General features: G+C 33.8%; 2 protein-coding genes across 2 annotated transcripts; one reads left to right on the forward strand and one right to left on the reverse strand.

Moving 5' to 3' along the window:
* Window positions 1-8,509: 8,509 nt before the first annotated feature.
* Window positions 8,510-8,983, reverse strand: LOC134265149 (uncharacterized). Its single transcript, XM_062747395.1, has one exon. The coding sequence runs from the start codon at window positions 8,981-8,983 to the stop codon at window positions 8,510-8,512; it is 474 nt and encodes a 157-aa protein (XP_062603379.1).
* Window positions 8,984-10,707: 1,724 nt separating this feature from the next.
* Window positions 10,708-26,887, forward strand: LOC134265159 (synaptic vesicle glycoprotein 2C-like). The gene is made up of 12 exons (XM_062747407.1): window positions 10,708-10,806; window positions 17,406-17,462; window positions 18,285-18,446; window positions 20,095-20,257; window positions 20,671-20,792; window positions 21,232-21,389; window positions 21,822-21,899; window positions 22,037-22,135; window positions 22,401-22,489; window positions 23,097-23,329; window positions 24,672-24,831; window positions 26,527-26,887. The coding sequence occupies exons 1-12, from the start codon at window positions 10,767-10,769 to the stop codon at window positions 26,708-26,710; spliced, it is 1,545 nt and encodes a 514-aa protein (XP_062603391.1). The 5' UTR covers window positions 10,708-10,766; the 3' UTR covers window positions 26,711-26,887.
* Window positions 26,888-27,560: the final 673 nt, after the last annotated feature.

The following is a 27,560-nucleotide window of genomic DNA, read 5'->3' on the forward strand; positions in this document are numbered from 1 at the left end:
TCCTAGGTTGTAAACTCAGAAATGCAAATTTTGAAGTAATACATACCCAAGACGATGCAGACTTACAAATCGTGAAAACAGCAATAATTTTGCAAGAGAACAGAACGTAATGGTTGTTGCCGAGGATACAGATATTCTTGTTCTTCTTTGTTACTATTTAGATCCTACTTCCAAAGACATTCTACTGGGAACAGAACCGAAGAGGAGTCAAAAAGCAAAGCTTTGGGACATCCATAAAACAAAACTACTTCTTGGGGAAGAAGTATGCCATCTCCTTCCAGCTATTCATGCCCTTACAGGATGCGATACAACTTCAACGCTCTTTGGAATTGGAAAGGCATCTGAACTGAAAAAACTCAAATGTACGAAGCTTATGCAAGAGAGCTTGAACACATTTTGTGATATATCTGCCTCAAAAGAAATTGTTTTGAAGTCAGGCTTGGACGTTATCAGCAGTCTTTATGGAGGTGTGCCATTCGAAGGATTGGATCTCTTAAGATTCAGAAAATTTGGTACTAAAGTAGCAGCGGGATCTATATCCGTTCAAGTCCAGAGTTTGCCACCAACTGCATCCAATTTTCACATTCAACGTGCATATTTACAATGCCATTACTGGATGACTGCTGAGAGTCTTTATCCTTGTGATTGGGGGTGGTATACATCATCAGGAAAACTATTTCCCATAAAAACAGGCAAATCCGCAGCTCCTTCTGTTCTTCTTAAAACAGTGAAATGCAGTTGCGATGACTAATTGTGACTCTAAGAGATGCAGTTGCAGAAAGAATGGTTTTGACTGCTCCTTAAGTTGCAGTGAATGCCGTGGATATTGCTCCAACTCGACAGAGAATGATCTTGAGGATGACTTAAATGATTACTAAAATATCCACCTATTTCAATTATTTTGAAGCATAATCAAAGTGAGGTGAATGAACAATGAACATTTGTGGTATACCGTAATATAAACTATATCAGTTAAAATGATATGTAGTGTTAGAAAGATGATACTTTTTTGTGAAGAAAATTAATATTTTCATCGGAAAGTTTATAAATACATGCATAGTTAAAAGGGTCTATATACAGCTTTGCTTTTTCAATAATTTTTTAAAGGGATTTACATGTGTATGGTTAATAGAACATATATAACATGTATTACATTTTTCTGGTATATACTAGTCGTAAGTCTTTGTCAAAAATCGGCATTTTTATCAACGTAAAAAAACACTTTCCCCATATATGAATGCTTTAAACTTTTTATATAATGTTTAGAACACTTATAAGTTTCTAAAAATGCAGTGAAACTTTCTGTTGCAATTAATTTCCGTTTGAGCTATTTTTTCTGTAGATTGACCAGACTACAACAATAGTGGGAAACATGGGATACTTTTAGCATAACGGGCTTCGTTATGCAAATTATCCCATGTTTCCCACTATTGTTGATGTCCTGGCATAGTCTCCTAACTAGACAGTGATTCCTTAAATATACTGTTTAAGTCTATTTGAATACTTCATCATGCTGTACGTAATTCCAATATTTCTTTAGTCCTTTAGAGACCCCTTTACACATGGGTAAAACTTGTGAACGAATGTGGGGAATAGTTTTCAAAGCAAAACAACAACACCATTAAAAATATAGAGATATTTTAGACATGTCTCGTTCTTAGATCGCTTTTGTTTTAACTAACTAACAATTCTTTTTTTTTTCTCCTCAATAAACTCACAACAGAGATTTATCTTTTCAAGGTGTGTTTGCCTGGAGGAAGAGAAAGATATGAGATATCAGTATGCGTATAGGTCCATTGCTGATACAAATGATTGTCTTCTAACACAAAAAATATTTATCTTTTTATCGCTTGCCCAATTTCAAGCCATTTTTACAGGAAAAATTGTCTTACTGTATACACTGAAATTAACTTATAAGGAATGAAGCTTACTTCAACCTAATATTTTGTTTTACGATATAATATAATTTGGGGCAGTTTGCACTTTTAAATTTTTGATAAACCGCTTTCTGGCTCACTGACGTCAAACGCAAAGACAAGCGCACAAGATTTACATACATATTACATGTAGTAGACCTCCATTACTCATGACCTTTCGCTTGGCGAAATTAATGATTTATCAAGAAATCAATTCACGTAACTTTCCAAGAGTTATTACAGAGAAAACAATAGAAATGGAAATATATATTTTTAAGATTAACATCACACATAAATTAAAGCTTTGCTGTTAAGATGAAAATTTTTAGGATCATATATGGGTCATTCTCAAATTTTGTCCAGATTCCATCAACAGAATTCAGAGAAAATAAATTCTGAGAACTAAATATTTTAAAGTTTTATGTTGGTAATGAAACATCAGAGATGCGTAAATAATGTTGAAACACTAAGAATTCTATCAGCATTTACTATAAAATCTATTATAAGTACATGCATTCAACAAAAATTGTCCATGGTAATACTTACTTAGAAGTCACAATAAAATAATAATTTACAAAAATTTAAGGTTTCTAGAATCATAATCTCAACATACTAATAAAAAATATTCTATCAAAACACATTAAGGGTTCTTAAGAGAGAAATTTCAGATGACATAAAGCTGAAAGTTGTTAAAATTATAAAATTTGATTATTCTAACAAATATACCTTAAGTGTATGTCATTTTACCTCAGCATGAACCACTGGCTTTGTGAAAATACTTTGCATTAGAAGGCAACAGGATTGTGTAGCAAGTTTTGATAAAATTGTGGAAATATTTAGAGTATAAATTTAGGAAAAATGGCTTAGTAACACCAAGGATATTTTCATAACACAAGGGACATAAAAGTAACACAAAAGACATTTTGTTCAAACCTTAAGAAGAAATAATAAATTTGTGCCTCTTCCCCCGCAAAAAGTACAACAATGGCATTATCTTATAGATGTTAATGAAAGTATATGGTTTTAAGAAAAATATTTCTTGGGATTTCATTTCTTTTTACATTTGGAGTCTGACAAGTAACACCAATGATTAAAAGTAACAACATGGACATAATTGTCTAATTATAAAGATACGTGAACATCAACAAAACATAAAAATAAGTTATGCATGAATAATGAAGGATTACTATCATTGGACCTAGAATCACTGATCGGTACATGTACAAGTATTTGTATATCCAAAAAGAAGTTGTAACACCAAAGACAAAAGATAACACAAAGGACATCTCATTTTGTTTGTTGTTTTTACATACAGCCTCCTTCCACACTGGGTTATCTATTTGATACTTCCTACCTACAAGATGTGGAGGACGAAGTATAACGAAAACATCACCTATGTTGTACTAATATTCATCTTTTAAAGTTCTTGGTCGTATTTAGTTTTTTTAATTTTCATTACTGATTTGATCACACATGTATGTATTCTGAAGTTCAGATGTCTCTGTGTTACAGCATTTTCATCTGGTTTCTTTTTCCGGGGTCTCAGCTTTTTCAGTATTTTTATTCGAATTTTTCTCCATTCTGGAACTCTGGTTTCTCTTAATATGAACTCTTTTATCTGCTAAAACCCCGACTGTCTGCCTTTTCTATTCATAAATTACTTTTATTTGATTTTATGTTATATGTGTTGATCAGCTGTATGTATACTCACCAGAATAAAAAAAGTACCTTTGCCCAATGCCTACTAGTATTTGTTGTTTGACATAAATTTCAAGATATGCTGGGTTCAAAAGCTAGAGATCCATATAAAGTACTGCCTCTACTGTAATGTCCAATCTTACTTCATTTCCAAAAGCTTTAATATACTTCTATAGTGCAAGGTTTACAAACAACTTTAAACCTTTACGGGGAAAATCAATTAGACAAATCTGCATGAAGAGTATCTTCATCTACATTCAAACATAAATTTATGATTGGTGACTAATGCATTGTTCCTCGGAAAGATAATCTTTTGATATAGCTTTTGATATAGTGATGAAAAATCCGTAACTATTTCATTGTTGGACATACACATTCCAAGAATAGTCAAATGTTCTCTATCTGACGTTACATTGAATGTTCCTTGAATCTAGATTTCACTTGTCTGGCCCTCTTTTTTGCAACTTTTAAAATGTTTTGTCCTTTCAATACATGTATTTTTATCGAGAGAACATGACATAGAATCAACAGGTTCAGAATAAAAAAAATATCATCTGTGATAAAATCGTGGTTTCTTATTTCACATTCCCTTGTGTTCCTAACCTTCCCTGGAGTTACCACTTTAATCATCTCATTTTAAGGCCTTTATTATTTTTATTGTAACTTAAATCGTACCATCTCTCCACAATTATTTTGTTTTATACATTGAACACAATTACGAATTCATATGTGTTATTTTTATTTCATTTTTCTATCTTAAATGCTTGTTGTGTCCCTTGAGTAACTGAATTGTCTATTATGTTACCACAGCTAAGTATTACAAGGTTAAAAGGGCGTAAAGATGTATTTCATAAGAAATTTTGATATTTCAATTTACTCAAAATAAATAAAGACTCTCTACTCTACTGCTGAAACAGGTGTAAATACAATAGTATATTTATAATGTAAATGTTTCATCATTTTGACGTCCATGGAGTTACCAAATTTGTCCTTTGTGTTACTTGTATCGATTATTGAATTAATTTGTAGCATGTATGAAACGTTATATGTAAAACCTATAATCAGATGATACAAATATTATTGATATATTATTTTTGAGGAGGGAGATAAAACAGATGAATCGAAATTGCATTCTTCTTAATAAAATTCTGTATAGATTGTCCATAGAGTAATTAAATACGTCCTTCGAGTAACTTTTCCTACAGTAACAAAGTGGACAGTAACGCTAGGGAATTACTACCTCAAAAGTTACAAGTATAAAAGCTATGGCTAACTTAAAAAGATAGAGCACAGCTCCTACATCATGTGTATTTCCCTACAAAGTCGCTCAATGCATCACAAACATTATATATTAATTTATCTTCACATTATTTAAGTAACTCCAAGGGCTTAAAAATAAATTACTCTTTCAATCAAACTCAACTGAAACCAAATATTGTGTCTACGGGGTGAAACACACGTGTTTTGTGTCTTTTTATATTTTGGCGGGTACAAGATGTTTAGAAGGCGGCTGATGCTGAAGAGTTCCTTCAGGAAAAATAACTGTTACAGATAACTTTTATGTCTTGGTTACTCCAAGGACACGGCGAAAATCACAAAGTTTTTTTTAACGTTTATTGTTTAAAAAATTATATTCTTACTTTTTTCAGTCACCTTTTAGCATGTTTTTAAACAATGTTAAGTATTTACAATACATTAAAGGTATTTTATACTCCCAAATTATATTTACTGTCTCAATAAGGAGGGTTGAAAATACATCCTCGGCGAAATCACAAGCAATTTTCTTTAATTTAACTCATGTTGAAGGATTTTTTTTCAGTGTTTATATCAATTTTTAATCCTACTTATATTTGTCCTCCCAATTTTAGATCATTGTTAAGTTCATGAGCACAAAAAAGTTTTTATTTTATTAAAAAATCATTGTTAAGTTCATGAGCACAAAAAAGTTTTTATTTTATTAAAAAATTTACCAGAAAACGTGTTTCACAGAAATCTGGACATTTTTTGAGAATGACCCATATTCCATATACGAGGGCTGTTCAATAAATAATGTCCTCCGTGCTCGGAAAGAGGCAAAAGACGCTTTTCAATGATTTAGTCTAAATTATTTAATCTAATATTCTCTTACAATTAAAACAGATGTCCGTAATTTTTTTTATCCAATTTCTGGTTGTTTGTAGAACTCATTTTTGGGTATGACCCTTAGTATACTCGAAAATGACAGATCCTATGATTTCCTGGACTCGTTTCTTCCTTCTGAAAGGCGTTTGGAAAATGAAACAAGTCAAAAGGCGAAAGATCTGGCGAATATTGTTAATGTGAAAAAAATTAACTTTCTGTTTATCCCAAAAACTCCTTTAGTCTTCAGAGCGTGCGGGTTTGGACGCTGTCATGGAGAAATTTAATGTAGTGGATTCCTGATTCTGGTTTCTTCCTCTCATTAACCTTTCGATTTTTTTCCCCAAAAACTTTTCATGAGCACAAAAAAGTTTTTATTTTATTAAAAAATCATTGTTAAGTTCATGAGCACAAAAAGTTTTTATTTTATTAAAAAATTTACCAGAAAACGTGTTTCACAGAAATCTGGACATTTTTTGAGAATGACCCATATTCCATATACGAGGGCTGTTCAATAAATAATGTCCTCCGTGCTCGGAAAGAGGCAAAAGACGCTTTTCAATGATTTAGTCTAAATTATTTAATCTAATATTCTCTTACAATTAAAACAGATGTCCGTAATTTTTTTTATCCAATTTCTGGTTGTTTGTAGAACTCATTTTTGGGTATGACCCTTAGTATACTCGAAAATGACAGATCCTATGATTTCCTGGACTCGTTTCTTCCTTCTGAAAGGCGTTTGGAAAATGAAACAAGTCAAAAGGCGAAAGATCTGGCGAATATTGTTAATGTGAAAAAAATTAACTTTCTGTTTATCCCAAAAACTCCTTTAGTCTTCAGAGCGTGCGGGTTTGGACGCTGTCATGGAGAAATTTAATGTAGTGGATTCCTGATTCTGGTTTCTTCCTCTCATTAACCTTTCGATTTTTTTCCCCAAAAACTTTTCATGAGCACAAAAAAGTTTTTATTTTATTAAAAAATCATTGTTAAGTTCATGAGCACAAAAAGTTTTTATTTTATTAAAAAATTTACCAGAAAACGTGTTTCACAGAAATCTGGACATTTTTTGAGAATGACCCATATTCCATATACGAGGGCTGTTCAATAAATAATGTCCTCCGTGCTCGGAAAGAGGCAAAAGACGCTTTTCAATGATTTAGTCTAAATTATTTAATCTAATATTCTCTTACAATTAAAACAGATGTCCGTAATTTTTTTTATCCAATTTCTGGTTGTTTGTAGAACTCATTTTTGGGTATGACCCTTAGTATACTCGAAAATGACAGATCCTATGATTTCCTGGACTCGTTTCTTCCTTCTGAAAGGCGTTTGGAAAATGAAACAAGTCAAAAGGCGAAAGATCTGGCGAATATTGTTAATGTGAAAAAAATTAACTTTCTGTTTATCCCAAAAACTCCTTTAGTCTTCAGAGCGTGCGGGTTTGGACGCTGTCATGGAGAAATTTAATGTAGTGGATTCCTGATTCTGGTTCCTTCCTCTCATTAACCTTTCGATTTTTTTCCCCAAAAACTTTGCTTTCTAGACTCTTCCAGAAATTAAACTGCCTCCCCGAATACAAATCTGAACAACAAGACCACTAATATTTAAGAAAATTGCATACATATAAATCTGTCTTTGTGCTTTTGCAATTCTTTGCTCTTCTCAGACCTTTGCTGTTTTTGTCAAGTACACCTTATTGTAAACGTTGTTTCGAGGGTTTTAAGCAATAGATTCAAGTTTCATTATCTGTTTGAATTTCAAACAAACGTGGATAACTACAATTACTGATATTTTAAAATAATTGTTTAGATATTCTGACACGCTGTCGTTTTCACTAATTTTTCAAAACATAGGGTGACCTTTGAGTACTAAGCTTTTTTACTATCGAACGTTTATTCTACTCCCGAAATGAAGTCTATCAAATTTGCTATGTGTTTTAAAGTCAATCATACATCATCAGTGATTATTTGTTGAAATTTGGCAAACAGAACATAAGTTGTTATAATTTTTGTTGGCAAGGACGGTACCCATTTTTGATGCCCATTATATATTTTTTATCATTGAAATCCACCTGCTCATTTGTCTATAAAACAGACATTGGTTGCCGTAAATTTTACATTTTTCAGTGAATATTTCTTTGAAATTCTTAACGAGTTTTACAATAGCTTAAGGAAGCGTTTAATATCACTCTAATTAACTGATTCTTTACCATTTTTAATGCAGTGTCTCGAATAGCCCTTGTTTTCCAACTTCTCACAATGAAACTATGTGATGAAAAGTGGTCACATAAATTGTTATAAATTCATTAAAGATTCAATAATGCGAAAAAGTCAAGCTTAAAGACATATGATATCTGTATTGTATGTCATACAGTTCAGGACATTATTTATTGAACAGCTCTCGCATTCCTTTGTATAACTATAATACCCTGTTATGGCCCCTCTTTTTTTTCCTTTGGGGGGGGGGGGGGGGGGGGGGAGCATGATTTTTAGGATCATATATTCTATAAAATAATAATAATAATATATGAATTTATAAAGCGCTAAATATTAATAGTTTAACTCTAAAGCGCTGTACAATTAAAGGCAATTAAACATAATTTAAAAGCTATGAAAACATATATAAAATATTAACCCAAACTCATATATGTGCTCGGAAATTATAACATTAAAATACTACAAATTACATACAAAATACAATTACACCATCAATAAAACTCAATAAAAGAACATCATATGTGATTTATGATTTGCTGCTAAAAATTGAGCATCTAAAATTTAAAAAGCTATTCTATAAAAATGCGTCTTTAATTGTCTTTTGAAAATATCCAGGGACTGGGCCTGCTTTATATCATTAGGAAGGTCGTTCCACAAAAATGCTGCTGCCCAACCAAGTCGACGTTCACCATATGTCTTCGTCCTGATCTTAGGAACAACTAACCGTGATGTTGACTCAGATCGCAGTGATCTGGTCGGCTTGTATTCCATTATAAGATCTTTGATGTACGATGGAGCCAACCCGTGTAAGGATTGGTAGACATATGTCAAGATTTTATATTGTGGACGAAAAGAAACAGGTAGCCAATGAAGATCAGCTAGGATAGGTGTAATATGCTCCCGTTTCGATGATCTTGTAACTAAGCGAGCTGCCGTGTTCTGGACTTTTTGAATCCGGTCTAGTAAGGCCTTTGACACTCCATATAGAAGGCAGTTCCCATAGTCCAGCCTGGCAGTGATAACGGCATTCACCATGGTCTTGCAGGCTTCTTTTGTTAGAAAGCGCCGTATTCGTCCAATATTGCTTATTTGAAAATAGCATGACTTGACGACCGAGGATACCTGTTTTTCCATAGTAAGGTGTTGATCGAAAAATGCACCTAGATTTTTTACGCATGGCACGCTTTCAATGATATTATCACCAACTTTTAGTTGTAATGTTGGCAGATACTTCTGGTGTTGCTTTGTGGAGAAGATTATTAGCTCGGTCTTTTCTTGGTTTAGTTTGAGTAGGTTTGATGTCATCCATGAACCAATTTCACTAAGACACGCTTCAAGTCGAGAAAAGTAATTGTTCCAATTTTCCAGTGGTCTTATGATCATGTAGATTTGTGTATCATCTGCATAGCAGTGATATATCATGGCGGTGGCATATGATTCCAATGGGTTTGGAGAAGAGGCAATACAATTTCGGTCCGAGTACAGATCCTTGGGGGACCCCAAAAGGCAGCTGTCTAGACTCTGATCGGACGGATCCAATTGTGACACATTGTTTTCTGTTCTTGAGGTAAGACTTGATCCACTCAAGAGCTCCATCACGGAAACCATAAGACACAGTAAGGCGTTGGAACAATATATTATGGTCAATAACATCAAAAGCAGCGAATAAATCCAGAAGGACAAGGACTGCTGAAGATTGTTGGTCTAGGGCTGTCACAATATCGTTGTGGACCTTGATGAGGGCCGTTTCCGTGGAGTGCCTAGGACGATATGCCGACTGAAGTGGATCGCGAAGAGAATTCGCATCCAAATGGGCATCAATCCTACGAGCCACAACTTTCTCCAATATTTTTGAGATAAAACTCAAGTTCGATACGGGCCGATAGTTTTTCAACACTTCCTTATCTAGTCCAGGTTTCTTAAGAAGTGGACGAACTATGGCCTCCTTCCAAGCAGACGAAAAAATTCCCTGATCGAGAGATGCATTAACCATTTCTGTGACAAGCGGTATTACCGGATCCAGGCACTTTTTCAGTAGCTTTGTTGGAATTGGATCCAGTTCGCATGATTTACTGGGTGCCTTCATTATTAGTGATCGTACTTCATCTTCAGTGGTACGTTCAAAAGCAGCTAATATATTCTATATATTATTTAGAAGCCTTTGTGTAAAAAAAAAGAAAAGGAAAGTTAAAATTAATTTTAGTAAACTAATTCTTCAGTAAAAATAAGTTGCCTTTCAAATTTTTACGTTTTTCCATATTTTTATTCTGTATAAATTAACGTCGGGTACGATGGATTTACGGGGTACCAAAATGAAATTCCCGGAAGTTGACATCATTTCCTGGTTGAACAAGAGGGAAGGAGTACTAAACGGGTAGAGGTATTGCACCGGTAATTGGCCAATCAAAATGAATCTAGCAGTCAAATGTAGGTCCATACATATAAAATTGATTTTTTTTCCATTTGAGTCCATTTGATTTCTATTTGGGTCCATTGTGTTTCCATTTGGATTCATTTGTTTCCATTTGGGTTCCAATTAGGCCCATTACTAAACAAATTGTTTTAAAAAAGGTAAGGGTAAATAGGTAAAGGAAATATTGTGACCCTGATTTCTTCTCTCTAACGCAAATTAAAAGGAAGTATTTCGGGAAAAATTTTTCCTACCATGTCAATGTCTAAGTCACACAAATGTTTTCTTGCAAGATATCGTGCAGTGAACTGTGTAGCCTTTGTATAACATTGTCTTGTTTATCAACGTCAAAGGTCGGGGGAAACAGGTGAAAATGTAGAAACACACTTGAAAATCATTCATTTGATCATGATGGAAGAACATCAAAGGCTGATTAACAATGCAGATGGTATTTTTATTTTTCCATGTTATACAACAAAGTTCATGTTGAAAACTATCGAGCATCACCACTGCTCACTCCGTGTCTTTTCTATATATTCGATCAATGCATACTCTCTTTGCAAGATATATAACTGTATTCAGCGGCAGCTCACACATATTGGTCCGACCAAAATAATTCCATCATCTCTCTACAACATTATTGTTCATGATAAGAGTAAAGTTGTGTATGTCATACGTTAAAGAAATCAAAAATAACGTCAAAATATCATTAGAAAGTCACTTTCCCCCCGAAATGCAAATAAAAAATATCAATATTCCTACGCTCGCTCCCTCCTCAGCCTTTTTTTTTTTACGTGTTTGATAACAGAGAATAATTAGGTCATTCTTCGATTCATATCTTTTCACCAATGAATTGATAATACTATATCAACAATTGTATTAAGTACATGTTTATAGTCCGTTAATTATCATACAATTTGTTCTTAAAGAAAAAATTAATTATTCTGTGTGTGTGTATTATTAAATGACGGAATTTTCAATCCCTGGCCTGCTCGTGTGTACACTTTGTAAACTGTAGGGTATGTGAGTACTGCATGGGTTGGAGATTCGGGTTCGTGTTGAAGTTCAGCATACCATTATATATAGAACTTGAATAATGTAAGTAATTTCTGCGACAAATATATTAGTATATTTCAGTTATTTTCAAAACAAAAAAGGTTTTCCATGTTTTCAGTTTAGAATTTTCCGACCCGGTCCTGATTTTCCCAACCCGGCCATTTTAAACACAAGTTGTTGCAGATGCAAATGTTAGAACAAACTATATAAAGTTCAACAGGGATTGTATAATTTTTATTAATCAGAATATTTATATGATCTAATTAAGAAAAGAAAAGTTTTGTCTAACACCGTAACTTCTCGGCAAAACAAAACGTGAAAATGCGTGTGACAGCTCCATTGCACGTGTGTAGACCAAGGCTACAGGTACATGTAGGACTATGTGTACTGTTTGTTAGGAGACTGGGTGACCGTAATGCTATGGAATCACGATATTTACAACAGTTCCATAATTAGACAGTGCAGTTTTTTTTTATTAACGTCATTATAAACACTGTTAAACATATTAAATCTAACAGTCGAATATCTTTGGATATGGGGTAACCCATATCTATTCTTGTTACAGCTGTTTTAACCATTTCAGCTGTTATTATGTTGACAGCAAGAGATGATTAGATCCTACACAATTTCTTGCATGATCACAATCTTTTGAACCACGGGAATTTGTCGTTATTTAAATGCATTTCTCATGTATAGTGTTTTTTGTAAATGTTTGAATATCAGGTTACATAAATCGCCTATAATTGCCTCTGTATAGTAAAACAGTAATGGCTACTCGGGAAATATCAAATTTATAGTTCCTCTCAACAGGAAACTATTTCTGTTGGCGGCTTCTCCATTTGCTATTTTCTTTATGCCCATGCAATAACTGTATAATATAGTTATTTCATGCTGTATTGCTAAATCAAGATCAACAGGCCCATCATAATATTTAAGGAATCACTGTCTAGTTAGTATAGTATGCTTGGGACATCGCCCGTTATGCAGAAATTATCCCATGTTTAGCACTATCGTTGATGTCCCTGGCATACTATACTGACTAGACAGTGACTCCTTATATTTCCGTTTCAATGTGAAATAAAATTGAAGATTTAGACTTTAAAAATGTAGACAAAGATTAAATTACACGAGGACTCCCATGCCAATTTCAATAGTCCTTGTCCACTGACATCAAACACAATTGCAGGCACATAAGATTTACCTGCATATATTTGGCCTCTATAGCGTCAGACACAGAGACAGATGTGCACGAGATTTGCATGCATATTAGGCCTCATTAGCTCCTGACTTATCGACCTGCCTAATTTACATTCCGGTAGAATCATTAAGAAATCAACTCCGCTAACTTTCAAAGTGTTATCACAGAGAAAAAAATTAGAAATGGAAATATATTGAATTACTACATGCATATACTTTCAATAAGTTATATTTGGTGTTCATAAAGATGCTCTTAGATTATTAGAAATAGATGAAAACTTGAAAAGTCTAATTATCATCATGGGACGTGATTACTGTAAATGTATATAATTAATAGCATGTATGATATTTAGCAGAAATGGATTTTTGAGTGCGCTAGAGAAGAATTGATTTAGTGCATTCCCATTTGTTTTTATTTATGTCTACATGTGCATAGGCGTAGTCACAGGGGGGGGCAACGGGGGCACTAGCCCCCCCCCCCCCCCCACTTTCAGATCTGGGGGGGCAAGTGTATGTCTGTGCCCCCCCACTTTTTAGCTCACCTGAGCCGAAGGCTCAAGTGAGCTTTTCTGATCACATTTTGTCCGTCGTCCGTCCGTCTGTCCATCCGTCTGTAAACTTTTCACATTTTCGACTTCTTCTCAAGAACCAATGGGCCTATTTTAACCAAACTTGGTACAAAGCATCCTTAGTTGAAAGGGGAGTTTAAATTGTTAAAATGAAGGGCCAAGTCCCCTCACAAAGGGAGATAATCAAGAAAAGACAAAAATAGGGTGGGGTCACTAAAAATCTTCTTCTCAAGAACCACTGGGCCAGGAAAGCTGAAACTTATATGGAAGCATCCTTGGGTAGTGTACATATTAAATTGTTAATATCATGACCCCCGGGGGTAGGGCATGGCTACAATTGGGAATCCAAGTTTTGCATAGAAATATATAGAACAAATCTTTAAAAATCTTCTTCTCAAGAACTACTGGGCCAGGAAAGCTAAAAATCTTATGGAAGCATCCTGGGGTAGTGTAGATATTAAATTGTTAAAATCATGACCCCCAGGGTAGGGCGGGGCCACAGTAGGGAATAAAAGTTTTACATAGAAATATATAGTGAAAAACTTTAAAAATCTTCTTCTCAAAAACCACTAGTCCAGAAAAGCTGAAACTTATGTGGTAGGATCCTGAAATAATGTAGATTCTAAATTGTTAAAATCATGACCCTCGAGGGCAGGGCGGGGCCACAATAGGAAATCCAAGTTTTACATAGAAATATATAGAACAAATCTTTAAAAATCTTCTTCTCAAGAAATACTGGGCAAGGAAAGCTGAAACTTTTATGGAAGCATCCTTGGGTAGTGTACATATTAAATTGTTAATATCATGACCTCCAGGGGTAGGACATGGCTACAATAGTGAATCCAAGTTTTACATAGAAATATATAGAACAAATCTTTAAAAATCTTCTTCTCAAGAACCACTGGGCCAGGAAAGCTGAAACTTATATGGAAGCATCCTTGGGTAGTGTAGATATTAAATTGTTAAAATCATGACCCCCGGGGGTAGGGCGGGGCCACAATAGGGAATCCAAGTTTTACATAGAAATATATAGAACAATTCTTTAAAAATCTTCCTCTCAAGAACCACTGGGCCAGGAAAGCTGAAACTTATGTGGAAGCATCCTTGGGTAGTGTAGATATTAAATTGTTCAAATCATGACCCCCGGGGGTAGGGCGGGGCCACAATAGGGAATCCAAGTTTTACATAGAAATTAGGGATGTCAACGAGTACCCGGTTAACCGGGTACTCGATCGAACGTCCGAGTATCGAATACTAAAATCGGTACTCGGTTACTCGGATGTATATTTTTGAATATTTTTAAGCTTATTCATTAATGCATTAAACAATCTGTTTTAAAACGTTAAATGCTCATTGCATTTGTACGTACAGTAATTAGGGTTTCCTATGCCTCTAAATGCATGACCGTTATCGCCTGTGGCAGTGTTTATACAGTAATTACCGTGACCAAGCACCTGCTACCTGGCTTTAATCACCTTCGACTGTCTTCTACCCTTATTCTTAGTTTGCTTTAATTATTCGTTTTTACTGAACATCGTTTAAGGTCTATTATGTTTAAATAAATAAGATAATTTTGTCAATTCTCCAAGAAGCCGTTAATTCTCGGGAAAAGAGACGGATGATATTACACGTACGATTGTTGATATGGTTGTGTTTAATTGAATGCCAATACAAATGGCTGAAGGCAAAGGCTTTAAAAAACTGATATCCATCCTTGCCAAACTACAAAATACCACCCGTAATACTATAAAATCTAGGAGCAAAAGAGTGTAAGAGAATCGTAAATCCGGTCTGTTGGGAGAACTTGATAAATGATCAAGTTTAAGTTGATACTGTACGTATATCTGACGACTGATACCTGGACGTCCAACGCAAAAAACGGTTTCATTTCAATTACATAGCAGAATATTTTTAGCTCACCTGAGCCGAAGGCTCAAGTGAGCTTTTCTGATCACATTTTGTCCGGCGTCCGTCTGTCCGTCTGTCTGTCTGTCTGTAAACTTTTCACATTTTCGACTTCTCAAGAACCGCTGGGCCAATTTCAACCAAAATTGCCACAAAGTATCCTTGGGTGAAGGGGATTCAAGTTTGTTCAAATGAAGGGCCACGTCCTTATTCAAGGGGAGATAATTGGGAATTAATGAAAATTTAGTGGTATATTTTAAAAATCTTCTTCTCAAGAACCACTGTGCCAGGAAAGATGAAACTTATGGGGAAACATCCTCAGGTAGTGTAGATTCAAGTTTGTTCAAATCATGACCCCCGGGGGTAGGGCGGGGCCAAAATGGCCGACAAAGTTTTACATAGAAATATATAGGAAAATTCTTTAAAAATCTTCTTCTCAAGAATGACAAAGCCATAATTCATCATATTTATATGGGAGCATGCTCAGGTAGTGTAGATTCAAGTTTGTTCAAATCATGACCCCCCGGGTAAGGGCGGGGCCAAAATGGCCGACCAAAGTTTTACATAGAAATATATAGGAAAATTCTTTAAAAATCTTCTTCTCAAGAATGACAAAGTCATAATTCATCATATTTATATGGAAACATGCTCAGGTAGTGTAGATTCAAGTTTGTTCAAATCATGACCCCCGAGGGTAGGGCGGGGCCAAAATGGCCGACCAATGTTTTACATAAAAATATATATGAAAATTCTTTAAAAATCTTCTTCTCAAGAATGAAAAAGTCATAATTCATCATATATTTATGGAAGCGTATTCAGGTAGTGTAGATTCAAATTTGTTCAAATCATGACCCCGGGGGGTAGGGCGGGGCCAAAATGGCCGACCAAAGTTTTACATAGAAATATATAGGAAAATTCTTTAAAAATCTTTTTCTCAAGAATGACAAAGCCATAATTCATCATATTTATATGGAAGCATGTTCAGGTAGTGTAAATTCAAGTTTGTTCAAATCATGTCCCCCGGGGGTAGGGCGGGGCCAAAATGGCCGACCAAAGTTTGACATAGATATATATTGGAAAATTCTTTAAAAATCTTTTTCTCAAGAATGACAAAGCCATAATTCATCATATTTATATGGAAGCATGCTCAGGTAGTGTAGATTCAAGTTTGTTCAAATCATGACCCCGGGGGTAGGATGGGGCCAAAATGGCCGACCAAAGTTTTACATAGAAATATATAGGAAAATTCTTTAAAAATCTTCTTCTCAAGAATGACAAAGTCATAATTCTTCATATTTATATGGAAGCAAGCTCAGGTAGTGTAGATTAAAGTTTGTTCAAATCATGACCCCCTGGGTAGGGCGGGGCCAAAATGGCCGACCAAAGTTTTACATAGAAATATATAGGAAAATTCTTTAAAAATCTTCTTCTCAAGAATGACAAAGCCATAATTCATCATATTTATATGGAAGCATGCTCAGGTAGTGTAGATTCAAGTTTGTTCAAATCATGACCCCGGGGGGTAGGGTGGGACCAAAATGGCCGACCAAAGTTTTACATAGAAATATATAGGAAAATTCTTTAAAAATCTTCTTCTCAAGAATGACAAAGTCATAATTCTTCATATTTATATGGAAGCAAGCTCAGGTAGTGTAGATTAAAGTTTGTTCAAATCATGACCCCCGGGGGTAGGGCGGGGCCAAAATGGCCGACCAAAGTTTTACATAGAAATATATAGGAAAATTCTTTAAAAATCTTCTTCTCAAGAATGACAAAGCCATAATTCATCATATTTATATGGAAGCATGCTCAGGTAGTGTAGATTCAAGTTTGTTCAAATCATGACCCCGGGGGGTAGGGTGGGGCCAAAATGGCCGACCAAAGTTTTACATAGAAATATATAGGAAAATTCTTTGAAAATCATTTTCTAAAAAATAGCAAATCCATGATTGGTCATGGGACTACTTTTGGATTTAAACTTTACAATAAAAAGCCATTTTCTACTTTTTCCTACCCTTAGTGCTCAGGTGAGCAATGTGGCCCATGGGCCTCTTGTTTTTGCTTGTCAAAGAATTTCTGGAGTTGGGCCCCCCACTTTTAAGTTTGTGACTACGCCTCTGATGTGCAAGACATTTAGCATTGTAGTTGAATTAGCTTTAAGTTACTTTCTGCAAAAAGCACTAAAAAGAATACACAGCTAAATGTAATACATTTGCAGTATTTCTGCTATGGACTTTCAAATGAGCAATCCAAATCAAACATCATTTAAACATTGCCTCTTTTGACACAGTTTGACTTTGTATTTTTCATTGCTTTTCAGATGAATCTTTACATGAATCAGAAGAAATTGTATATGAAGATGCTATCAAGCAGACAGGTAAAATTTTATCTGATTATTTATTGGTGCTTTAAATATATAACACAATAGAATAAGTACAATGCAAGGGAAAGATTGAAGGCATTATGAATAAATTGCTCGTCTTTCATTCAGCATTCCTTCCAGATTCACTTGACGCTCGCGTTTGCACTCTTTTTGCATTTTACATTCAGTTACCGTCCATCAACCATTCACAAAGTTGTGTTCAGCATTTGCATATCGTTCACCTACCATTCCCTCTGGCCTCTGCATTTGCTAACTGTTTTATCACCATTTGCTCACCGTTCAAGTGCGAAAGTAGAACTTTTCAGGGACTGTAAAAGCCCTTAGTTGCCTTAGCTTGTATTTATAATACATGTAGAGATTCACACAACCAGGCTTGTTTAGAAGGCTGGATCTAAACTACATTTTTAGGAGGAGTGACCAGGTTAAAGGTTTTGGAGCAGGTTTATTCCATTTGGTAATTTAAGCTCTACCAGGGTCAGATGAAAGTTACCAAGCTTGCGTTGGATTCTGGACCTGACCCACTTTTAATGAGTTACCAGACTTAAGTATTTGGATGAAATTCATTCACAGTTTCTGTAAGCTGAAATGCATTCATAGATGATGCATCAAGGTACATGTAGTACATGTATCTTAAGTCCAAGACTTGGTTTACATGCTGAATTATACTTTAAAATCTAGGTCATTGAACAGAAAATAAATGGAACACCGCATGATAATCTATTTCCATAGAACTGAAATTCATACCATTGCTCAGGTAATTCTTTGATTATGTTTATTTTTAGCAACTTTACCATGATTATGATCTTTTTTCTGTAGGCTATGGCAGGTTTCACTGGTTGGTCCTCTTTCTTTGTGGGTGGGCTGTATCAAGTGATGCCATTGAAGTCCTCTCTGTGTCCTTCATGCTGCCCTCAGCAGAAAAAGACCTCAAAATGTCCTCAGAGGACAAAGGGTGGCTTAATGCTATTATTTTTGTTGGTAAGTATTCAAAAACTCATTCTCTCTAAAATCATTTTGCTGAAATACAGTATTTGCTTGTGTTTATACTGAAATGAAGTTTTATTATTTTTCATCAATATATTTAAAAAGTTGATTCATGTAACGTATTTCTCACATGTTATTGAAACTAAATGCTAAGTAAGTGCTTATTCTAAATCATTTGGGTGAAATATCACTGAATTAGCACAAAGCCACAAACCTCTAGAATTTTTTTTTTAAATCACACATAATATTTCTCTGTTTTGAAACACATGTACATAAATTTATCTCAGAATTTATCAAAATGTACATACGAGGGGCATTTCAAAAGTTCTGGCAACTGTTTCATAAAAGATTAACCGTTTTATGGAAATTATCGAATTTGATATCATTGGAAAGATCAGAAAAATATATACATATTGTGACGTCACTTTATAATTTTTATGACGTAATAACTCCGAAAATGATGTCAGAATATAGAATGTTTAGCATACTGACCATAAAAATGACGTAACAAAAGACACAATTTGATAAAATTAAAATTTTCAAGACAACTTTTGCTCATTACCCGGACGCAAGCTAACGGACGCAAATGCGAGTTGGTGGAATGTTTACATAGACTACAATCTATTATATGGTATTTTATGAAATGGTTTTAGCGAGTGTCAAACTTAGCATGGTTTTATCGAATATCGCTCAAACTTTTGCGTAAAAGAGACCTAAATGTGAGAAAAAGACAATGTTGGCAATCAAAGAAATATAGACGATCGTGTTACAAAATTCGATGGTATAAATTCGTCAGGTGTTTTAACCAGATTTGTGGTATCGAAAGGCTTAAGAGTAGTTAAGTTTAGTGAGCCCCATATTTTGTCATAAAATCCAAAATGGCGGCAGCACAGTTGTAACCCAACCGTACCTCCACATATTCGCAAATTTTAATAATTGGAAAATAAATAAGACTTTACATGTCTGACTAACTTATATTCATTTTTTGGATTCAAAAGTCAAAAGCAGTAGTGAATTTTTTTGTTAAGTTGAATTTGTATGAAAAAATAGGCACAGAATCAAGTCGGGGACAAGATTTATACATTTTATTCGTAAACGGTAAGAGTCCTGTTACTCAAAATATATTTCTTTGAAAACTGCATTAATATACTTCAGTTTCATACAGAACATGTTTTATTTCAAACAATGGAGAGCTATATAAAAGACTGAAAATCCAACCATATCATGTAAATAAAAATCTTAAATGAATGTTTATGATAGCATAACCGGACATAAACCGTGCTCGTAAACAAACCATACAATGAATAATGGAATTGCTGATAAACAGTATCATAGTCCTACTCTACCTCTTTGCAGATTAAAATTTTCTTTGAAATATTTTTTCAAATAAGCCTTTGGCAGCACTTTTACGATCGTCTCATGTGTATAAAAACGCAACTTTTCAGTACGCTAAACATTCTATATTCTGACGTCATTTTCGGAGTTATTACATCAGAAAAATTATAAGGTGACGTCACTATATGTGTATATTTTTCTGGTCTTTCTAAACTCAATAATTTCTGTACAACAGTTAACTTTTTATTAAACAGTTGCCAGAACTTTTGAAATGCCCCTCGTAATATCATGTGATTGTGTTAACTAGGTATGATGATAGGGGGCTACTTCTGGGGCTCGCTGGCGGATCACCACGGTCGTCGTACGATTTTGTTAGGCTCGCTGACTGTGAATGGACTCGGGGGACTTGTCTCCAGCACATCTCAGGTCTTCTGGTTATTCCTGTTAGCCAGATTCATTAGCGGTATAGGGTATGCTGATTTGTATTCAATAAAACTTACTAACTTAAATAGGAACTTAAATAATTAAAACTATTCAGGACTTTCTTTCAGGCTAAATTTTATGCTAAAAAGATTAGATGTAATGAACAGGGCATTTTTTTTTTATTCATTTTCATCTTTGTTAAAATTAAGGCACTCTTTAGAAACTAATTGTTGCCCACTCCTGAACAACTTGCTAAAAATGCTCTACTCAAAACTTTTTAAACCTCCAGGAAACAGTTATGCATTTTGGAGAATAGATTTTGAAAATTTGACATTGATATTAAAATTTTCCAGGTTTAAAACAACCAATTTTTTTTCACTTTTAGGAGGGAGAGGGAAAAAGAAACAGTGTTTTAAAGTAGGCCTTATGAATATTTTTATATATTTATTTTTTTTAATAGGGTAGGTGGAAGCATACCTGTGATATTTTCATACTTCACTGAATTCCAACCAAAAGACCGACGAGGAAGAATGATCAGTGCCTTAGCCACATTCTGGATGTTTGGCAACATCATTGCTGCTGGTTAGTGTCGAACAAGTTAATGTTACCTGTGTCGGTATTGTAAAACAAAGGACAAAATTCACAAACTTTAAAATTCGGATTGGATTATTTTTTAACCTAGCCATGTGAATATGAATACTGTAAATCACTTTCTATTCTCGAGAACTAAAACGTGAGACAATGAGCTCTCAAAAATGTCATTCTTGTGTGTGAAAGTTTTTCTTACGATTATATAGAAGAATAACAATATGTGAAAATTTTGTCTTGCTTATCAGGAGTCAATGACTATCTCGCGAAAATAAGTTGTCGCAAAAATTTAGTGATCTACACTATACCTAATATATACAATTATGTTCTGCGCTTGAAGATTTCTTACATATTTATTAAATATTTTCTTTTATAATAGCTTCTTATATTTTGCACATTGTACATGTAATGTCATAATTGCTCTCTGTTACAGGATTGGCATGGTCAGTTATTCCACTAGATATAGGGTACACCAGTCCTAGCTTTAAGTACAATAGCTGGCGGATATTTGTCGCCCTGTGCACCATTCCTAGTCTTTCTTCTGCTGTGTTCTTCATCTTCATGCCTGAAAGTCCAAAGTTCCTACTCACTGTTAGTATACAGAACAGATAATGCATCAACTACACTCAGTATGAAAGACTGTGCAATAAGTAAATTAAAAACAGATAAGTGTAGATAATGTATTAATTACATTCAGTAGCCAAGACAGTTCATAAAGATTTTTATATAGTTGTTTCTTGAGTTGAAATATTCAAACAAATGTTATGAATAAAGAGTAATAATTGTTAGATGGAGAAAATACTATATGTTATTTAATTTTTTTTTTCATTTCTAATAATGATTTCAACTAAAATGTTCCTCCTTAATCTAAATTTGCTCAAATTTGATTTTTCCCCCTCCATTTTGAAAAATTGTCATTAATAATTTTTGAAATTCAATTCAGTCAGAGAACAGATGCTGAATATAATTATTACATGACTGTATAATATTTTGTGCAGTAATCAGTTTCTTGTGCTGATTTAGGTTGGAGAGGACAAGAAAGCTTTAGCTATACTAAAGTTTATACACAAGAAAAATAATCCAATGTCATCACCATATCAGGTAAGAATGCATTACTCTGTGTATAGGATATTGTATAAATTTTTGATATTTTACATTCACAATCAAGAGACTGTAATCTTTCTCAGACAGCGTAAGCCCTATAACTGATTTTGACAAATGTTACTGGTTTTTCTCAGGTAACCTCGGTTGTATTAGATCGAGACTACAAACCAGCGCATACCTCTAGCAGCCATTCTACAGGCTGTTCTGCAGGAATGTCTAAAAACCTCAAAAGTGTAAGTTACTGATTAAACATGAATCTTATTCCTGGAACATGTATTTGTTGTAGAAATGTAGGCATTAGAGAGCAATTCTCTTTATATATGTAAGTGGAAACTTTTAATTTATCTAAGTGCACAGAAAATTCTTGTCTTAGTCTTGACTCTGAAATTTATATGCAAACACTTCTAATGACTTCAAGTAAGTTAGTCTGATGGCATTCTTAATAAATTTGAAAAAGCATCCACTGATACTGTACGACATAATGTTTATTTTTTACAGCTAATGTCTACCTCAGGTGAGCTGTTTAGGCCTCCACTGCTCCGACTATCTGTCATTATGCTCATCATTAACTTCTCCTTGAGTTTTGGGTAAGTAGGTTTGTCGTAGTGAGGGGTCTCAGTGGGTGGGGGTTAATAATGACAGTGAAATTTTTTTTTGAATAAGGTCTGAGTAGGTATTACACTCATGTAAAAAAATATGTGGTTGATAGAGTCTTGTGAAAGAAAAATCTCAGAACATTGATCTTATGGAAATAAAGTTTTGTTTTTGAGTGTTTGGGGATAACCAATGTTTGGCACTTTAGTCAATTAGAGAAATATCACAGTACGCTGAAACACCCATGATTTTAATTGCAATTACTGTATACAGGGGAATTTTTGCCCATTTAAATTCTGTCCTATTTGCCGTACTCACATGTAGGCAAATTCAAAGATCTTATTAAATAGAACTGTGAGAGCACAAATTTAAAATTGACGAAATTGCTTGCAAGTGTGAAAGGGAGAAGAAACACTGGGCCAAAATAATCCTGTATACAGTAATTACTAAGATTAAATTTTTTTTATAAATATCTTGAAACAAAAGTTATTGGGTTACCTGTGCACACAAATTTTCTCTATATTATTATGCTACACAAAGATCCTTTGTTCTTATAGTATATGTACCCACATATTTAGTTCCTATCTCTCTACTGTGTAGCTACTATGGCTTGTGGATGTGGTTTCCTGAATTGTTCAGTCGGGTGGAGAAGTATGGGGGATCTCCATGTGATCATCATGTGACAGCTCTTAATAAAACCGTTAATGCTTCCACGGATTTCCTGGAATCAGAGTGGATTTATTTCTCTGGATTTATGACTGCCGTCTCCAATCTGCCAGGGAATCTCCTGACCATCTTTCTCATGGATCAGCTGGGGAGAAAATTCCTTTTAGGTAACCAATGTCCCCCACCCCACCCATGCCCCCACCCCCTCCAGTTTTATATATGCTTAAAAGGATTCACAAAGTACATTTGAAGTTTAGTATCACAAAAGCATTTATAATGTCATATACCAGGGATATAATGACACTAGTCAATAGTCAAGATTTTATCACCCATGTAAGTCATTTAATGCTGTGAATACTTGACTGGAGTATTTCAATGTACATGTATTCAGGTTGAAGAGTAACTTTGATAAGGTTTAACTTCTAGAAAAATTTTAAATTTACATCATGGAAAACAGTATGCAGAGCTCCAGATAAGGTGCGTATTTGCAGAAATACGCATTAAATTTTACAAAATATGCATTTAAAATTAAAATAGAGCATACAATTATGCATTAGCAATCAGAGATACGCATTACACCACGAAAGTACTGCGTACAACAAGTTGAAGAACACAGGTATGACTTACTTAATGATAAGAATTGAGGTTAACTAAGTGTTTGACTTTCCTCAAAAGGAAGTACATGTACATATTTAAAAGCCTTTTAGTGACCAGGAACATTCTAGTAATGATGACGACTATCTCCATATAGGGAGAAAGAATCAGAGGTTTAGATTAAAATCAATTTCCATGAAGAAAGACTATGCAATTAAGCATGACTTTTTTTTTATTATGGGTTCATAGCCAATTTTTCATCTCTTTTAACTTGCCACATTAACGAAGATTCTTTTCTCTCAGTTTACTCTTGGTACGATATCTTCAATGAAGGAAAAGTTTTCTGTGTCTCTAACTCTAAGGTACCTTGACCTACTGTATGATCTTCCATCATGTCAAAAAAAGAATGCTTCCTAATCTTAGCATAAAGTCTTTTTGGTATTTCCAAAATTTATTTAATTAAATGCAGGAATTGACCTTTGAAGTTTTTTCCCTCTTCAAAAACACATACTTCAATTACAAGCTCAAAATAAAGGTCAAAACATTTATATATAAACACAATAGTCTTCAATCATTTTGCTGAAAATCAAAATCTGCATTGATTAAAAAATCAGGGAGTAAATACACTTTGGGGTAAAAAATTATCTGGAGCTCAGCAGTACCAGGTATGTTTAATTCTGTTCACATGTTCAGACCTGAACTCGCTAAAAGATTTTTATTCTAGACTAGTGAAAAAAGTATTAACACATTTAAAAACTGATTTAAGAAACTAAATGTTTTTATCTAAAGGTCATTAAAGATCATCACACATTTCTCTGTTTTTTTTTTTTGGTTTTGACAATATGCATCAATATAGTTTTGATATCTTAATGATTGATGGCTTTCTTTCATAAAATATAATTTTGTGTTTTACAGCCAGTAGTATGGTGAGTTCTGGAGTGAGTGTGTTCTTTATTCCACTTGTCAGAAATAAATGGGAGAATCTGGGAATCTCCTGTCTATTTGGAGCTGTGTCAACCATAGGCTGGAACTCCCTAGATGTACTGTCCACAGAACTGTTCCCAACTAATGTGAGGTAGGTATATTCTATACCTTGCTGTCAGATCAAAGTATATTGATTTGAGGGATTTTTGAATGAAAAATTCAGAAACATTACTCCCCTCCCCCCATTATTTACATTTCATGTTAATGGTTTCTAATTGCATTGTATATATCTTAATGTTTTATATCATTCATGCATGCGGGTACTTTTCTAACTGCTTTAATTGATACAGTATCTATGGCACACCAAATTCACAAAAATGAGCTAATCATAGTTTCACAGTTGATAAACTAGGTCTATTGACTGTAAACTATAATATACAAACCGTGAACTATTCTTAACATTCGTTAAGTATAGTTTTCATCTGTAAAACAATATTTAACGGTTGTTAACAATAGTTTACAAATGCTAATCTAAGTTTACCTATTGGTAATAATACATTAACAATAGATTTTGTTGATAAACATAGATTCACATCTGCAAACTATAATTTACAATCGTGAGCTATAGTTAAGCATTGTTAATCATAGTTTCACAAATCGTGAAACTATATTCATCAGATCTTTTACTATAGTTAAGAGTTGTTAACCATAGTTTACAAATCATGAAACTGTATTTATCAGATAATCTATGTTTTGCAATCGCAAATGATTGTTTTCAGTGTTAAGTATAGTTTATGGTTCTGAAACATAGATTATCGCGTTAACTATGGCTTACAAATGTAAAATATAGATTAACGTTGTTAACTATAGTTTACAGTCCGTAAACTATAGTTTACAACAGATAAACCTAGTTTATTAACTGTGAAACTATGTTTAGCTCATTTTTAGCTCTACTGGTCAGAGACCAGAAAAGCTTATGCGATAGTAATGCGTCCGGCCGTCTGTCTGTCCATCTGTCTGTCTGTCAGTCTGTCTGTAAACAATTTTTCAAAATGCTACTCCTCCAACAGTTTTGGTCTGATTTCAGTATAACTTGGCACACAAGTAGACTATACTTAGATACATAATTCTGTATATCGGTTTTTGATTACAATGAATATTGTTGCTGTGGTTACTAAAAATAGAAATTTCTGTGAAATTCTTTAAAAATGCTACTCCACCTACAGTTCTGGTCTGATTTCAATATAACTTGGCACACAAGTAGACTTCACTAAGATACATAATTCTGTGTATCGTTTTTTTATTTCAATGAACAGTGTTGCCATGGTTAATAAAATTAGAAATTTTTGTGAAATTCTTTCAAAATGCTACTCCTCCTCTAGTTTTGGTCTGATTTCAAAATAACTTGGCACACAAGTAGATTACACTAAGATACATAATTCTGTGTATCGGTTTTTGATTTCAATGGTGTTGCCATGGTTACTAAAAATACAAATTTCTGTAAAATTCTTTCAAAATGCTACTCCTCCAACAGTTTTGGTCTGATTTCAGTATAACTTGGCACACAAGTAGACTACACTAAGATACACAATTCTGTGTATCAGTTTTTGACTTCGATGAACATTATTGCCTTGGTTACTAAAAATAGAAATTTCTGTGAAATTCTCTCAAAATGCTACTCCAAATACAGTTTTTGTCTGATTATAATATAATGTTGCATGCAAGTAGACTACACTAAGAACATAAAGAGACTTAATGAAACTATGTTTAGTTCCAATTCCCAACTCTTAAATATTTTTGTGAATTTGGTGTGCTATAAGTATCATATTCTTGTGCTATTTTACAGGTCTACAGCAATGGGTATACAGACAGGTATAGGTAGACTGGCGGCCATTTTTGGGAATGTGATCTTTGGTGAGCTGGTTGATGTGCACTGCTCTGTTCCTATGATTATGGTGTCTGCGTTACTGGTATTTGGAGGGCTGTCCTCTATTCGCCTCCCCAGCACTGTTAGGGTGGACATTCACTGAAACTGTTATCTTATGTGTCTGTGTGTATATGTACTTTTCTTTTTTTTTTTTTTGGTTTGTACAAAGGGATGCCTTTCTTTTGCTCAAAACTTTGCAATTCTGTAAATTGATTTTAATTTAAAAGAATGTTTTACTAGTATGTGTGAATTATAATTATGAAAATGGATAAAAAAATATTTAATTTGTTATATTTAACTGTTCATTTATTTTAAGTCTTTGAATTCTCATAATCTTATATCATTACATAAATGTATGTACATAAAGGGTGCAAATGTGTTTTGACAATATGCTTAATTTTGATGACTGTGTTTAATGAATTTGATATCTGCATGCAGGTCATGTATTTATTTTGATATTTACCAATCTTGTTTTAAACTTTCATTGTTCTTGTTATAATCCAGAAGTGCTGGAGTACTCTTAATTTTTCAATGATGTTGTGCAATTTATGAGACTTGATCGAGCTACAATTTGACTGTCAATGTAACAGAATATTATTTTGTTTTATGAAAAAGACTGTTAGTTGTTAGTTTACATTTGTCTCCACTGTTAATTTCTTCAAACTTTGCAATCTTGATTATCATATGAATGTATGTGATTAAACAAAATGATGTGTCATTTGTGATTTAAATATTTTTTAAATACTCTTGATAAGTACATTCCGGTAATTTATAACAGTATTTTAGAGGGTGATGCACATATGTACATTCATTCTATTGAAAAAGGATATCTTGAAGCACATTACTGTACATGTCATATAATATATAATAACAAATTTATGGACAATGATTTTTTTTTATTATTGTATTGTCTCTCTTTGTTTTGGTACATCTATGTTTTGTACATACAGTAT

The sequence above is a fragment of the Saccostrea cucullata genome, unplaced genomic scaffold, assembly GCF_032062105.1.
Source record: "Saccostrea cucullata isolate Sc308-1 unplaced genomic scaffold, CSIRO_AGI_Scuc_v1 ctg3917, whole genome shotgun sequence".
Taxonomy (NCBI): domain Eukaryota; kingdom Metazoa; phylum Mollusca; class Bivalvia; order Ostreida; family Ostreidae; genus Saccostrea; species Saccostrea cuccullata.